General features: G+C 44.3%; 1 protein-coding gene and 1 long non-coding RNA gene across 2 annotated transcripts; one reads left to right on the top strand and one right to left on the bottom strand.

The window, feature by feature from the left end:
• Nucleotides 1-1,979: 1,979 nt before the first annotated feature.
• Nucleotides 1,980-4,515, bottom strand: LOC122392434. The gene is made up of 3 exons (XR_006258513.1): nucleotides 4,504-4,515; nucleotides 2,965-3,076; nucleotides 1,980-2,389 (listed from the first exon to the last, which is right to left on the bottom strand). It is a non-coding gene; the product is annotated as an uncharacterized LOC122392434 (long non-coding RNA).
• A 5,268-nt stretch (nucleotides 4,516-9,783) lies between these two features.
• LOC122392435 lies at nucleotides 9,784-12,343 on the top strand. The gene is made up of 4 exons (XM_043387259.1): nucleotides 9,784-10,058; nucleotides 10,388-10,525; nucleotides 10,737-11,021; nucleotides 11,791-12,343. The coding sequence occupies exons 2-4, from the start codon at nucleotides 10,404-10,406 to the stop codon at nucleotides 11,963-11,965; spliced, it is 582 nt and encodes a 193-aa protein (XP_043243194.1). The 5' UTR covers nucleotides 9,784-10,058; nucleotides 10,388-10,403; the 3' UTR covers nucleotides 11,966-12,343.
• The last annotated feature ends 276 nt before the right edge of the window (nucleotides 12,344-12,619 follow it).

Genomic DNA, 12,619 nt, shown 5'->3' on the forward strand with positions numbered 1-12,619 from the left:
CAAGTCTGAACAGTGAGCGTCTCATGCGCTGCTCACGTATCGCGATAAAAAGGACGGTGTCATATAGTCAAATGAACTTTTCTTATGCATAGAGCATTTGAAACCTCACACCAAACGCCTCCTTTCCTTGTCTTCTACTGCTGCCTTTTTCACATACCTACCCAATGACCGTTCCCTCGACGTTCCTTATCGACTGCCTCACATTCAACGGCCATATCCCACCCAAGATTCATCCCACCTACGCTGAAAACCAATCGGAGGCACTTTCAATCGTCCCTTGAATAAAATTGCTACCTACACGCATTTGGAGGAGAACGAGGCCCAGAAAAGGCATGCATAAAACGATCGGTTTTGCCCCCCATGGAATAAGCCAGCAGGCCTAACATCATATTGATTGAAGAACATTTTCGAGGACATGATATCTATTAGATATTATTTTGCAAAGGTATTGTAAACATAACGTCCGCGTATCGCAGCTCTGAATCTGCTGGTGTCAGTCCCATGCAGCAGCCACCAGACCACCGCCCCGCCGCCTACCGTTCGCTGATCATACAGGCCGGCTGTCCCAGTGTCTCATCAAACGATCACAGCTGACAGTATTTATGAAATGCCAAACAAAAACAGACACGCAAAATTGTGGATCATGCCAGCTTTTTCAGTCAAGCGCGTGGAGATGTATCGGTAGTTTTCCTATCACAGATCACACTGAACAGAGCAAAATCGTTGACACGCAGCAATAAATAATGCATTATCAAGTACACCGTCACCGATCGATGCATCGTGGATTACACCGAATAATACATCACTGCTTTAACGTTCCCCCAGGTGGGTGGGGGCGTTTTTGGCCACACCCGACAATTTTGTGCTTGCATAAATAAAACGACACGAAACTTAGTATAGCTTATGTATAATGCATCGATTCGCATCATTTGTGAAAAAAAAATGTAACCCCATGTCACCTAAGGTCAGGTCAGGTCACCATGACGTAGAAGTTTGAAACTCGAGCTATTGCATGAGAGAATCAGTACCAACTACCAACATCTTGAGTATCTTTAATTTTGATATCGGTGACCGAGGGTCAGGTCAACTTTGCGACGTCTCCAGTTTCAGTCAGTATGAGGAACTCGAAATGCTCTGCTTTTGAAACAAAAACACTCAAACGTCGGGATCTATCTTATGCTCCTGAGGTCATCTCAGGTCATGTAACGTCCCCAACAGTTTATTTTTGTACATTGATTTTAGATGGAACGTGGCCAGAGCGCTAAAAACATCATAATCATAGGCGGCGGAACGGGGAGGGCACCGGGGCACCGTGCCCCCTTTGATTTTGACATTTTAAGATTAGCCCTATGGGCGTTGCATGGGAAGAATGGGACCAAAAGTCGGCAATGTCTGGGACCAAAAGTCTAATTGAAGGTGTTCCGCCGCTACTGATGTTAATCACAATCTCAATGTAACGAATCGACTGACATGCAACATGGCATTTTCTGCGACTTTGACCTGAGGTCAAATTTATTAAGTTGACCTTGTTAGGTCAACAAGACGAGAGAAACGCAGTGCCGGTAAAATCAACGTCACAATAAAAGGTTGGTATCAAAAGTTTTAAAAGATAAGACGATTTCCGAAGCACGCCGATTGTTCAGTTTTTGCCATTTGGAGGCTTAACCCTAGTTGACCTTAGCTCAAATCTGAGAACCTGAAAGATTTTCGAAAGAGCTATCGAATTCGCTTTTCCGCGGCGCTGTAGCTTCTTTGGTTCCCGAGTTATGAACCAATTTGTGAAGTTGTCAAAATCTAAAGCCAAAATTCGTCATCATTTTACTTTTGGTGACCTCCAGTGACCTCAGCAATGACCTGATCGAAAATGACCTGTATGATTCTGAAGGAAAATAGCGAGCTATATATTGATTTTACTGCGTCTTTCCAACTTTGTTACATTCCAAGATAACCTGGTGTGGCCGAATACGCCTCCCCTCCCCCCCCCCCCCGCCCCACCAAGTTGGCTGAGGGCCACCCGGGCGCGGGTTAATAACATGGCGCAACAGGTTTTGTTATCAACTTGTCCTTTTCACACATAGGCGACACCAAGATATCACAGCCAACGCCTATCACCAACCTGGTGGTGGGCTTTGGCCAGCGATCGCCGATCGGGGCCAACGCGGGCTCTTACTCGTCCACGATCAGCACGAATGATGAATTACAGCTGCTCCAGACCACCACTTCAATCCAGCGTGTAATCCCCAGTCCACATCAGAACCACTAGTGAAACTCTACTGAGTGGGCCAACTGCACTGCATCTTGACCTCCTTTGCAGCTCTGGCTTTTCAGAATTTGAACAGCCTTCTCTTCCCCACCCTTCTGTACTGATGAATGATGATCCTTTGAAAACCTGAAAAAAGACAGTACAGTGAGATGAAACTGTTTTGCTATGGGTCTGTTCCAGTCGCACTTCCTAACACATCTAAACTCCACCAAGAGCAAGATAGAGGAGGTTGGAGCAGGGCCCTCCTTGGCGTTTTATGGGCGAAAGCTGCCATTGGAACAGGGAAGCAATCTTGGAGGAGTTAAGAGGTGTTAGGAAGTGCGACTGGAACAGGCCCTATGACAATGTCTGTGCATAGAACGAGCAGATGGTAGAAGTGGTCAACTGGTGAGTGGAACAAATGCAAATGTCAGGAAAGAAGTCATATTTTGTGATAGACATGATGCAGATGTTGGCCAAGCTGACAAGGCAGATATAAGTACCAGCTTGTTACACTATAACACATCATATTTTCATGTTTAACAGAGGGAATATAATGTAAAAAAGCCTTAGCCAGATGAAAGTAGATAATATAAGGTCTATAGAAAAATGTTGATGCAAGTAATGTAGGATTTGTGGTTCTTAAAGGCTAGGTAAATGTATTCCCTGTTCAACAATTCTTCAGCATTGACATTGATGTCAATGTACATGCATCAACATACCTGTAGTGAAGTGATTCTGGGCTGCTTTCCTGAGCAGCTGATGGCCACGACTGGAATCTTAAAACACAGCTAATTTTACCATTTTGTTAACTATGACTGAGGATCTTCTGTGCTGAAAAAGAGATAGACAATAGACATCAGCTGATAGACATTGTACAACTCATTTGTGAAACAAGATCAATTCCATTTAGGGGTAGGTCTTAATATAATGATGACATGAATGAATTTCAGTTTTCACTTTTCACCAGTCCAGGTACCTAGTGACAAAATGAAATATTGTAGGAGGAATCAATGATAATGTTTCTGGTAGAAAATTCAGGCATTTTATAATTCAGTTGAAGCTTAAGATGGAGGATTTTTGGAAAATATTTGCCACAAATAACATTGGAATCTCAGAAACACAAATCAAATCTTATTTGATGTCAAAAACAAATCAAACTGTTACCATTGAACACCAAGCAGCATGCTGAGTAGTCATTGACTAAGACATATGCATGCTACACATGGCTACAGTACTTTGAAATAGCTTTTATAAAATGTATGCACTCATGTAATCTTAACATGTAAATATTTCAGCTTAAACTTGTTTTACACTAAACCTGCTAAGCCAAGAAAAAATATAAATATGAGAAGCTCAAAACAAGTTACTGAGAACATAAACAAAGGTAATGTTACAACAAAACTGAGTCAAAACACTCAAAACTAAGTGTTTCAATGAACGCAAGTTTGATGCGTGTCACAGAAGCAGCTGTCCACTGTAAAGCAGAGTGGGCACAGCATGGTGAAAGCAGGAAGTGGTGCACAAAACTGAATTAAGAACTAAGAAGAGTGCCTGACTAACTGTGTCTGTATCCCTTTACATGTAGGTTAAGGTATTTACAAAATTTGAGCACAACCAGCCAAAATTTAACTGGGAAGGAGGCCATGCCCACTCGCACATGACAGGTGTGCAAAAAACATGCCTGTAATACCTTATGCCTAGATACATAAAGATGAAAATGTGTTGCGTCTGTGTGGTTAGTAGCACGACGTGACATGACTATTATCAATACCTGACAGTACAATTATCATGATATTATCATTATTGCAATTGTAATAAAAATGGTAAATTGAACTTTTTTTCTCACTTTATATAGCCAAAATACCTGAGATTTTTTTACATCAAGTTTGCGTACTCCAAAATTGTAATTATTCTGCTTCCTCCATTACCTAAAAAGTTTGCGCAAGACTATTGAGTATCCATTAGATGCAGGGACGATCATGACCACTTGACTAAAAATGGTTCACTTGGTTCTTACAAGCTTGTTAACTCACTACAAAAGGGGAGGGGGCACTGCAAAAGGGCGTGGAAATCGCCACATTTGTCTCAAGATGTTTAATGCATAACAATAGGCACCAAAATATCGTCGTATTAGTATGCAGGGTCACCAAAGAAAAAGGCAGCGTTATTTATCAAATATCAAAGCAAATTGGCAAGATCTAGCACAACGAAACACATAATTCAACACCTAACGAGGCCGGCCGAGTCCCCGATACCACCATGGCGACCGCTCAAGTCCAACTGGCCGGCAACTGGCCAATCAGGGGGCTTGTTTGTCATTTCTGGGTGGGATTAAAAAACATGCCGACCGCACCGTTTGACCTGGGCACGACGTCAAAGCACCCCTCTGCACGGTGCAAACAGACAGAAACACAGACACACAGAGTTTCATTCTACAAATAGTATAGTAGATATCCATTCATGATAATCTCAGATTTACTTATCCCAAGTTGCGTCTTATCGGAAGAGAAACGGTGAAGCTATGTCCATGCTGTTGTCACCAATGTAAAACATGAATAATAATAAAAGACCAAATGTCTTTGAGTTTTGGATGTGTTACGATGTATAAAGGGAAATTGGACGAGGGAGCTGAGAGTAATGAGACAGTTTCTGAGCAAGTTCTAGGACGAATATACCTAGGGCATTATTATTTTCCCTTCTGGGTTTATGTGGGGTCTAATGCAAGGTTACATTGAGATCAGTGATGGAAATCACAGAATAATACGGGAGTGTTAAGTGGTACTATAATGCGAGTATAGTTTGCAAAATATTCCCCTTATACGCTTAGAAGGAATACTAGAGGTTTCGATGTAAGGGTATTTTGGTTGGTTAAAAGGAGTGTACGTACTGTGGGTATGGCAGGGAATAGAACAGGAATCATATTCCTTTCCTCTTCGGTACTTACTAGGGTATATTAGAAGAATTCAAGGGAGCTATTTAAAGAACAAGGGTATAGTTTGGGTATATTCGAAGAAATGATCAGAGTGTTGTTTTAGACCAAAACCCCTAATATGCTTAAAAGGAATCAAAAAGGTTTCAGTGTAGGGTATATTAGAAGAATTTCAGAGCGACATTCAAAGAAAGTGTATTTGGGGTATATTCGGAGAAATGATCAGGGTGTTGGTTTAGACCAACTCCCCTAATATGCTTAAAAGGAATCAAAAAAGCTCTCAGTGAGCACGAGCAATATGAATCTCTGAACAAACGTTTGGTCACAATTATTGGCAAAGAGCAGGGTAGTGAAACTGAACCGTTGGAATTTCTGAGAAATGTAGCATTAAATTTGGAGCTCAATGTCTGACCTTTGAACGTGACATCCCCGCGTTCCGGATAAACATGAGAAATTCCAGAAACATTAGTAGGGTTGGTAGGGGAAGGAGGGCGAATTGCGCCACCGGAAAAACGCTAATCGTAAGAAAACCACTGGAGATGTAAGCATGCACTGGTAACCATTTTAAAGAGGAACTCATTGGCTACGATTTAAGAGCCTCCCGATCAATTAAGAATGTTTCGTTTGCTTCTGACAGCTGCTTTTTCAGAAACATGCAAAAGGGCGCATTTACCAACAACTGCTGTAAATTGCGCCAGGGGGATGGCGCAATTAGAATCCAATTGCGCCCTATCCTAATATGGCTAAGCAAAGGAGACGGAATGCATACACTCCGGCATTCTATGTCATTGTGGCTTACTTGAACATGTATTATGTGAATCAAGCTCGATGCATAATAAATGTAGATATAAATTGCGATGTTTTTTTTGCGCAGGTAAATAACTTTACTATTATAGTGTCCGGTATGCTTGTGAAGTGGAACGAAAACGTTTGATGTAACCGACTAGATATATATGAACGTATGCGCCTAGACGGTTATATTTTCAATCGTTTCTCTAAAAATTAATATTTTTATTGCTTCTACAACTTTTTTGACATCAGTTTTTACTTTGTATCATAACTGTCACCTCTCACGCCTGTGTCCATGTTAAAAATGCCGTATTTTGTCAATTACACCGCAAGTTCATAGCCTAAATGGCAGCTACATTATAAGCTCGATGAGAGAAATAATTTTTGGACTGACGATGGCGGGTTGCTCCCCTGCCTGACATAAAACTCCTTCTTTATTGCAATCAGTTAATGGTGCATTCATACTGTCGTGATACAATAGCTACACCATTATTCTATTTGCGCCCCCCTGGCGCAATTGCCATGGGCGCAATTAAAATTAATGTACTTTTTAATAAAAGCGTAGAAGTTACCATAAAGATGCTGAAGGATGTTTACTGTTTCAGTGAAACATAATGAAAAAAGGATTTTTCTTTCCAATTATCACTCTCAAAATCACACATGTATCGCCTATTTTTACAGCCAACGGTTCAAAATGCTGCAAAAAAGTTAAGAAAACGCCGCAATATCTTTGATGGCGTAATGAGCCTTGCTGATTGGCTTCATCGGAGAGCTTGGGCCATAAAAGGAACTATCGAACTATCCAGTGGTGAAAATAATGTTTTCGAAAACAAAATGCTAAACATGCCATTGAATTCGTGGGAATGTGGGCGGGCGCAATTGGTTAGGAGGGCGCAATACACCCACTTTCCCCTACGTAGGTATACGCTCGCAAAAGTAAAACAATACACCGTTACAGGATGATGAAGTGTTTCGCTGAACTGACAGTCGCTCAAATTGTAGTCGGCGAAGTAGATGTCGCTGAAACATAGCTTTCGCTAAATTGATAATCGCTATATTTGATAATCGCTTAGCTTGATCATCGCTGAATTGCCATTCGCTGGAAATGATTCGCTCAACTGACGCTCGCTCAAATGACACTCGCTAAAGTCGGTCGCACCGAGATTCCATACGTGCGTTTTGGAACTAGACATGAAAACAGTGGTGACGTCATGCTGTGGAACTTGCATTGCAATGTAATGTGTAGCTATCATGGAAAGAACCGCTTACTCGATTCGGGCCTCGGTAACAGTGAAAAACGAAGTTTTCCCAAAATTCGTTGGCAATTAATGCTTTTGTACGGACATTGGGTGCCAGCTGCCACCAGTGACGTCAGCATAGTATGCTCATTTTTGAAGGCAAAATTTCTATGTATTTACCGAGCACAATTTGAAATCGATCATTTTTACGGTAAGAAATTCTTAGCCAGACGCTGAAGTTGCCAAAACTCACGTGAGAGCTTCGTGGCACGTGCCACGAAGCTCTCACGTGGCACGTGCCACGTGAGAGCTTCGATAATGCACTTGGAGCCAAACACCTTTTGAAAAAAAAAAACTATAGCAATGACCTAATGACATCCTCCGACTTTCAAAGGGCTCCGTCATCTATATACTGTAGCTCTGACACGGTGGCAAAGTTGCAAAAAAGTGACTTGAGTTGAGGTTGGGTCATTCAAAGTGACCTGGTGTCCTGACCTTAACATTAAGGAGCTTCAATCTTGCACATTATGTGTAAAATTGATGAGAGAATAGTCATACCAAATTTCGCGGCGCTACGCGCCGCAGTTTTCCCGCTACTCGCGAAAAACTTCAGGGGGGCGAATAACCGCCGCCCCCCGTCGGTGCGCGGGCTAAGTTCCGACTTACTATAGACTTCCAGGAGCAAAGCTGTAATTTTTTTTTCGAGCCTCAGCGAAAATACTGACACCCAAATAATCCATGTAATTTTACCTGCTCACAAAGCTGGTACGATTAACCCGCGCGGGGCTGGGGTCTCCGGCCGAACGCGCGGGGCTGGGAGGGGGGGGGGGTGTGTGTGTGTAAATTTTACCCCCCCCCCTGTTATCTCCCGAACTAATGGTCCGATTTGGAAAATTCAAACGCCAATCGAAAGATCTCATCACGAACAACTAAAAACATGTACTTAATTTAAATTTTGAGGTCAAGGTCAAGGTCAGGTCAAGGGTACAAATTGTAAGTTTCTACAGTATCGGCCTTGCACCGTAGTTGCCGAAGAATGGAGTCATGGACTGAGACTGATTGCCCAAAACGTGTTCTTAGGCTACCAAGACAATATTCATTGCATACAATATCATTCAAAGGTCAAGGTCAAGGTCAGGTCAGGTCAGGTCAGGTCACCAAAAACAAAATATAGAAAAGGGCATGTGCGACACATGTTTTATGGGTCATTTTTATCATAGAATTCAATAGGCACACTCAATAAGTGATGTGGACCACCTCTGGATGAATTTCAGGTCGAGGTCAGGTCAAGGTCAGGTCAAGTGAGGTCAAATTTTGAAGTTGGTTGTTAAGGCCTAAAAAGGTGTCTATCTGATGCAGTTTTTCACGGCAAATCGAATGGTGCTATTTTTGTTTCCGTACGAGGTCTAGAACTTCCAAAAAAATCATTTTTCAAATTTTTTGTGTGTCGTAACGTCATAAAATGTTTAATAACTCCCACATTTTTGAACCGATTCTTCTAAAAATTGGTATGTAGGTGCACATAGACCACTTCTCTGACATATGTTTCGGTTTTTACGATACACTCAAAATTTTGGATTTTATAGTTATTTTCCCAAAAAAGTCAGTTTTTTGGAAAAATTTGGGCAAAAATCAAAAATTTTCAAAAAACCGAGATAGCCATTTGATAGACAAAGTAGAATTACGTATAACCTTTTTTGTTACGTCTTGATTCCTTTAAAAATGAAGATGTTAGCGGCGTTTGAAATTTTGCCGTTTTTGAGGCGAAAATGGCGAACATGACGTCACTAAAACGTTAATTTCTCAAAAAATTTCCGACCGATTTCGCTCAAATTTTCAGGAAACGTGTCAAATTGATGTAAGAAAAGGTGCTGAAAGTTTGGCGGCGCTACGCGCCGTCGTTTTTGAGATATTGCAAAAATTCGCGAGGGGGGGGGGGGTAAAATTTACCCCCCCAGCCCCGCGCGGGTTAACGGCGATCGTGCCCCTGAATTCAATAACCACCATTGGCCTTAGGCTCTATGGTATCAACACTAGCTGCTGGGCCTTAGGATGACCTATCGAGGTATATTTATTGCTTGAACTTTTGTCAGGTCTTATAGGCATTATTTGATCAACTCGAGGGGAGCTATTCTGTACATGCTCTGCAGGATTTCGGCACGCATTACGATTATTTTTTCCGCTTAGAGTAAGGTCAACGTCATGAAAAGCCACTGGTCGTCTTTTGGCGATATCTTTTGCCAGAGGCAAGCTACAGCGATTAAAACACATTTACCATGTTCAGCCCGAGACCAAGGATCAATTGATATTAACATGAAATTGGTCAGTACAATATTTGTGTTTCCTTTTTAAACTGTTGTGAAAACAGCTACGGCATATGCTTCCCTTGGTGCAATGCTTTTACTTCTGATATTTTCGACAATTCTGTTTTTTTTTCTTGTTAAAAGAAAGTTGGGGTCTTCAGTCTTCGTAAGAAACGCAGTTTAGCAGTTGTAGAATGACCATGCAGTGCAGGCTCCGGCACGTTTCCATGTTATCGATGACCCCCGCCTGCCGCCTCCCTCGCGGCCCCATGGTTTCCCACTGCCGCCTTCTGTGCAGCGTCGGCTGCCTCCCCCGCGTCCACCGCGCGCGGCGCGGGGCGGGACGGCCTCCTCGGCCGCTTCTCGATTCGTCTGTGGCCGCCGGCACCTGTGCGACGGCGGCCGGTGACCTCACGGCGAGGCGTGCCTCCTCTCAAGCCGCCGGCAGTCCGATGCCCAGCGGCCGTCTCCTATATAAGCTGCGGAGCGCCTCCCATCAGCAGTCTGCAGCCAGCTTCACTCGGGCATCACTGATCAGATAGGCCACTCCGCAGGTAAGCTCGGGGTCAGCTGCTCCACGACGGACCAACCCGTCCACTGTCTTCATTTGACATCTTTATTGCTGACGATTTGCTTCTGGTAGTCCTTCGTCGAGCTCTGACCACCTTTGCCGTTACATGTCATGGAACAGTCCATTAAATCTTTCGAGTGGTTCGCCGTTTATATTTTCTGCTTCGTATGCAATGTATTTTCCTACATTAGAATCTTCAAATAATTTCCCTCTGAAAGTAATTTTCTTCAAAAGGCTGGTAGCGGTTCAGGACCACGTATAAGGTTTTTCTCCAGTAACATCCGGTAGTGTACTAACCGCGTTCGGCTCCAGTTCGCAGAGCCTCACGATGAAGTTCCTGTACGTGTTGGCTGCACTGCTCGTGATGACCCAGGTCATCCAGGTGGAGGCCATTTTCGGCCTGATCGCCCTCAAGGCGGGTGCCATCGGCTATGCTCTTGGCAGGGCGAGGTACGTTGGTGTCCGTGGCGTAGACTCTAAGCAATTTTAACTGCACGTTCGAATACAATAATGTCGATTGCTGTGGAGGAGCAATTAGCGTTTTAAACACGTCTTATTAATTAATTCCGGTAGCTGGTGTTGTTTATTGCATTGTTGTTAATAACAGTGCGAAGAGGCAGCCAAGAGGTAATCGCTTCATCCTCTTACTTGTTCCCCTCAGTCGCGGTTTCGGCGGTGGCTACGGCCGTCGCCGTGGCGGCTACGGCGGCTACGGTCGCCGGTACGGTCGCCGTGGCGGCTACGGTCGTCACCGGTACGGCCGCGACCTGACGGCCGTGCAGCAGCTGGACGAGACGAGCAGGGAGGGCCTGCAGATGGACGCCTACTTCGCCGCCGTGCAGCTCGGAGACGAGGACGGCTGCGGCCTGCGCCTGGTCTGCGAGCTGCGCACCATGGACCCGGCCCAGCTCGGCGAGGAGGAGAACATGATCCTGGCGCTGTTCGGGTGAGATAGGGTCGAGCGTATTCTCTGGTTCAGTTACTGGATACCTTGAGGGGTGGTTTAGTAGCTAGGTGTATGAACGACTATAAACCAATGAGCTACAACAGAGCGATCCAGACCGATATTTCTGCTGTTTACCTTTAATGTAGGGGCCTCTTATTTTAGCTATGCGATTATCATGTTTCACTCAAATGGTGGAGCTGTTATGCTCCTGTATCATAGATATTTCATCTGGCGTATAAGTTCTGGCATGCTTTGCTCATACAAAATGTACTACGAACATTGTCAATGTATGATGCAGTACGCCCACCCAGCCTTGCCCGCTTTTGATCACAATGACAGAACGGCTGGTTTCCCATTAGTTTCCTGTCATAAACGGCCCTTCTGGCGATCTTTCAACTACCGTCGAGTCATGGCCATGTGCCTGAATCATCTTCCTGCTGCCACTGTGGCGCGGCATAGAGAGTTCAATGGCTGCCTCACAGTCGGCATTTGTATGCAATATGCATCGTTGCGTTCTCGAGAGTCGAGATATAACTGTACCTATGCAAAACGAATAGGACGCCCAGTTTCCTCGACAGCCTTTGGCAGTCAAGACAGTCATGGTGTGTGCAGGAGCTCTTAACGGTGCTAACGCCACAAAACAAACATAAAAGAAAGTAATAAGTAATAACTTCCACTACGCCTCTTCTGCTGCTTACATACTAAACCTGCCCTCCAGTCTGGCAAGCAACCAGAAGCGCCCGCTGACGATTATTTTCTCTCTCTGCAGCTCGAACGTGCCCAGCTCGGGCCGTCCCGACTCGCCGAAGCTGGCGTATGACGCGGCTGCCGACCTGGGAAGCCGCGCCGGCTCTGTGGAGGTGTGCGCCGAGACCTTCCACGCCTGCCAGTACGGCTCCGCTGAGCTGATCCAGGCCATCAAGGACAGCAGTCCCGAGCAGTGAGCTCGTCCCGCTCGTCTGTCGTCCCTCGTCTTTCGTCTGAGTTTCGTCCGTTGCGTCCCGTCTGAAGTCAGCTCTCGGCACAGCTGTGAACGATTGCTGTTGCTTGTTAGTACCTACCTTACTGAGGCATTATAAGTGTTGGCTGTTCTGACGAGCCCACTGCTAGCGCTGATTTTGATAGCGTTAGGACGTCGCTGTGGTTTGAACGCAGCTTTACTATCATCATCTGTTCATGATTCTGTTCGGGCAAGTGAACAGAGAGGCCAGTTCGTCTCGGTTCTGCAATGTTCGCTGCCAGACCCTGCAATGTATGACATCATCTTCGATTTCATCCGTGCTCAGCTATGTGGCATGAACAATACATGTGTTGAAAATGAGGACGCTGCCATATTATTCAAACGAAAAAAGGAGAACACCACTCACAGCTATATGAGTGCTTCATACAAAAAGATAGAAGTTAGAAGATGAAAAAAGGAATTAAGAGGACAATTAAGTCATTCAGAAGAATTGGAAAAATGTGATTGTACCCGCCAACGGTACACCAATTTTATTGGGCCTTGCTATCTTTTTTTTTTTAATCTCAATGTATTGTTTTACTCATTCAGTCATCACATACGCATCATCCAACTAAACAATTAGAGACTCGGGGGTCGG

The sequence above is a fragment of the Amphibalanus amphitrite genome, unplaced genomic scaffold (genome assembly GCF_019059575.1).
Source record: "Amphibalanus amphitrite isolate SeventyFive unplaced genomic scaffold, NRLGWU_Aamphi_draft 000486F_arrow, whole genome shotgun sequence".
In the NCBI taxonomy this organism is placed as follows: domain Eukaryota; kingdom Metazoa; phylum Arthropoda; class Thecostraca; order Balanomorpha; family Balanidae; genus Amphibalanus; species Amphibalanus amphitrite.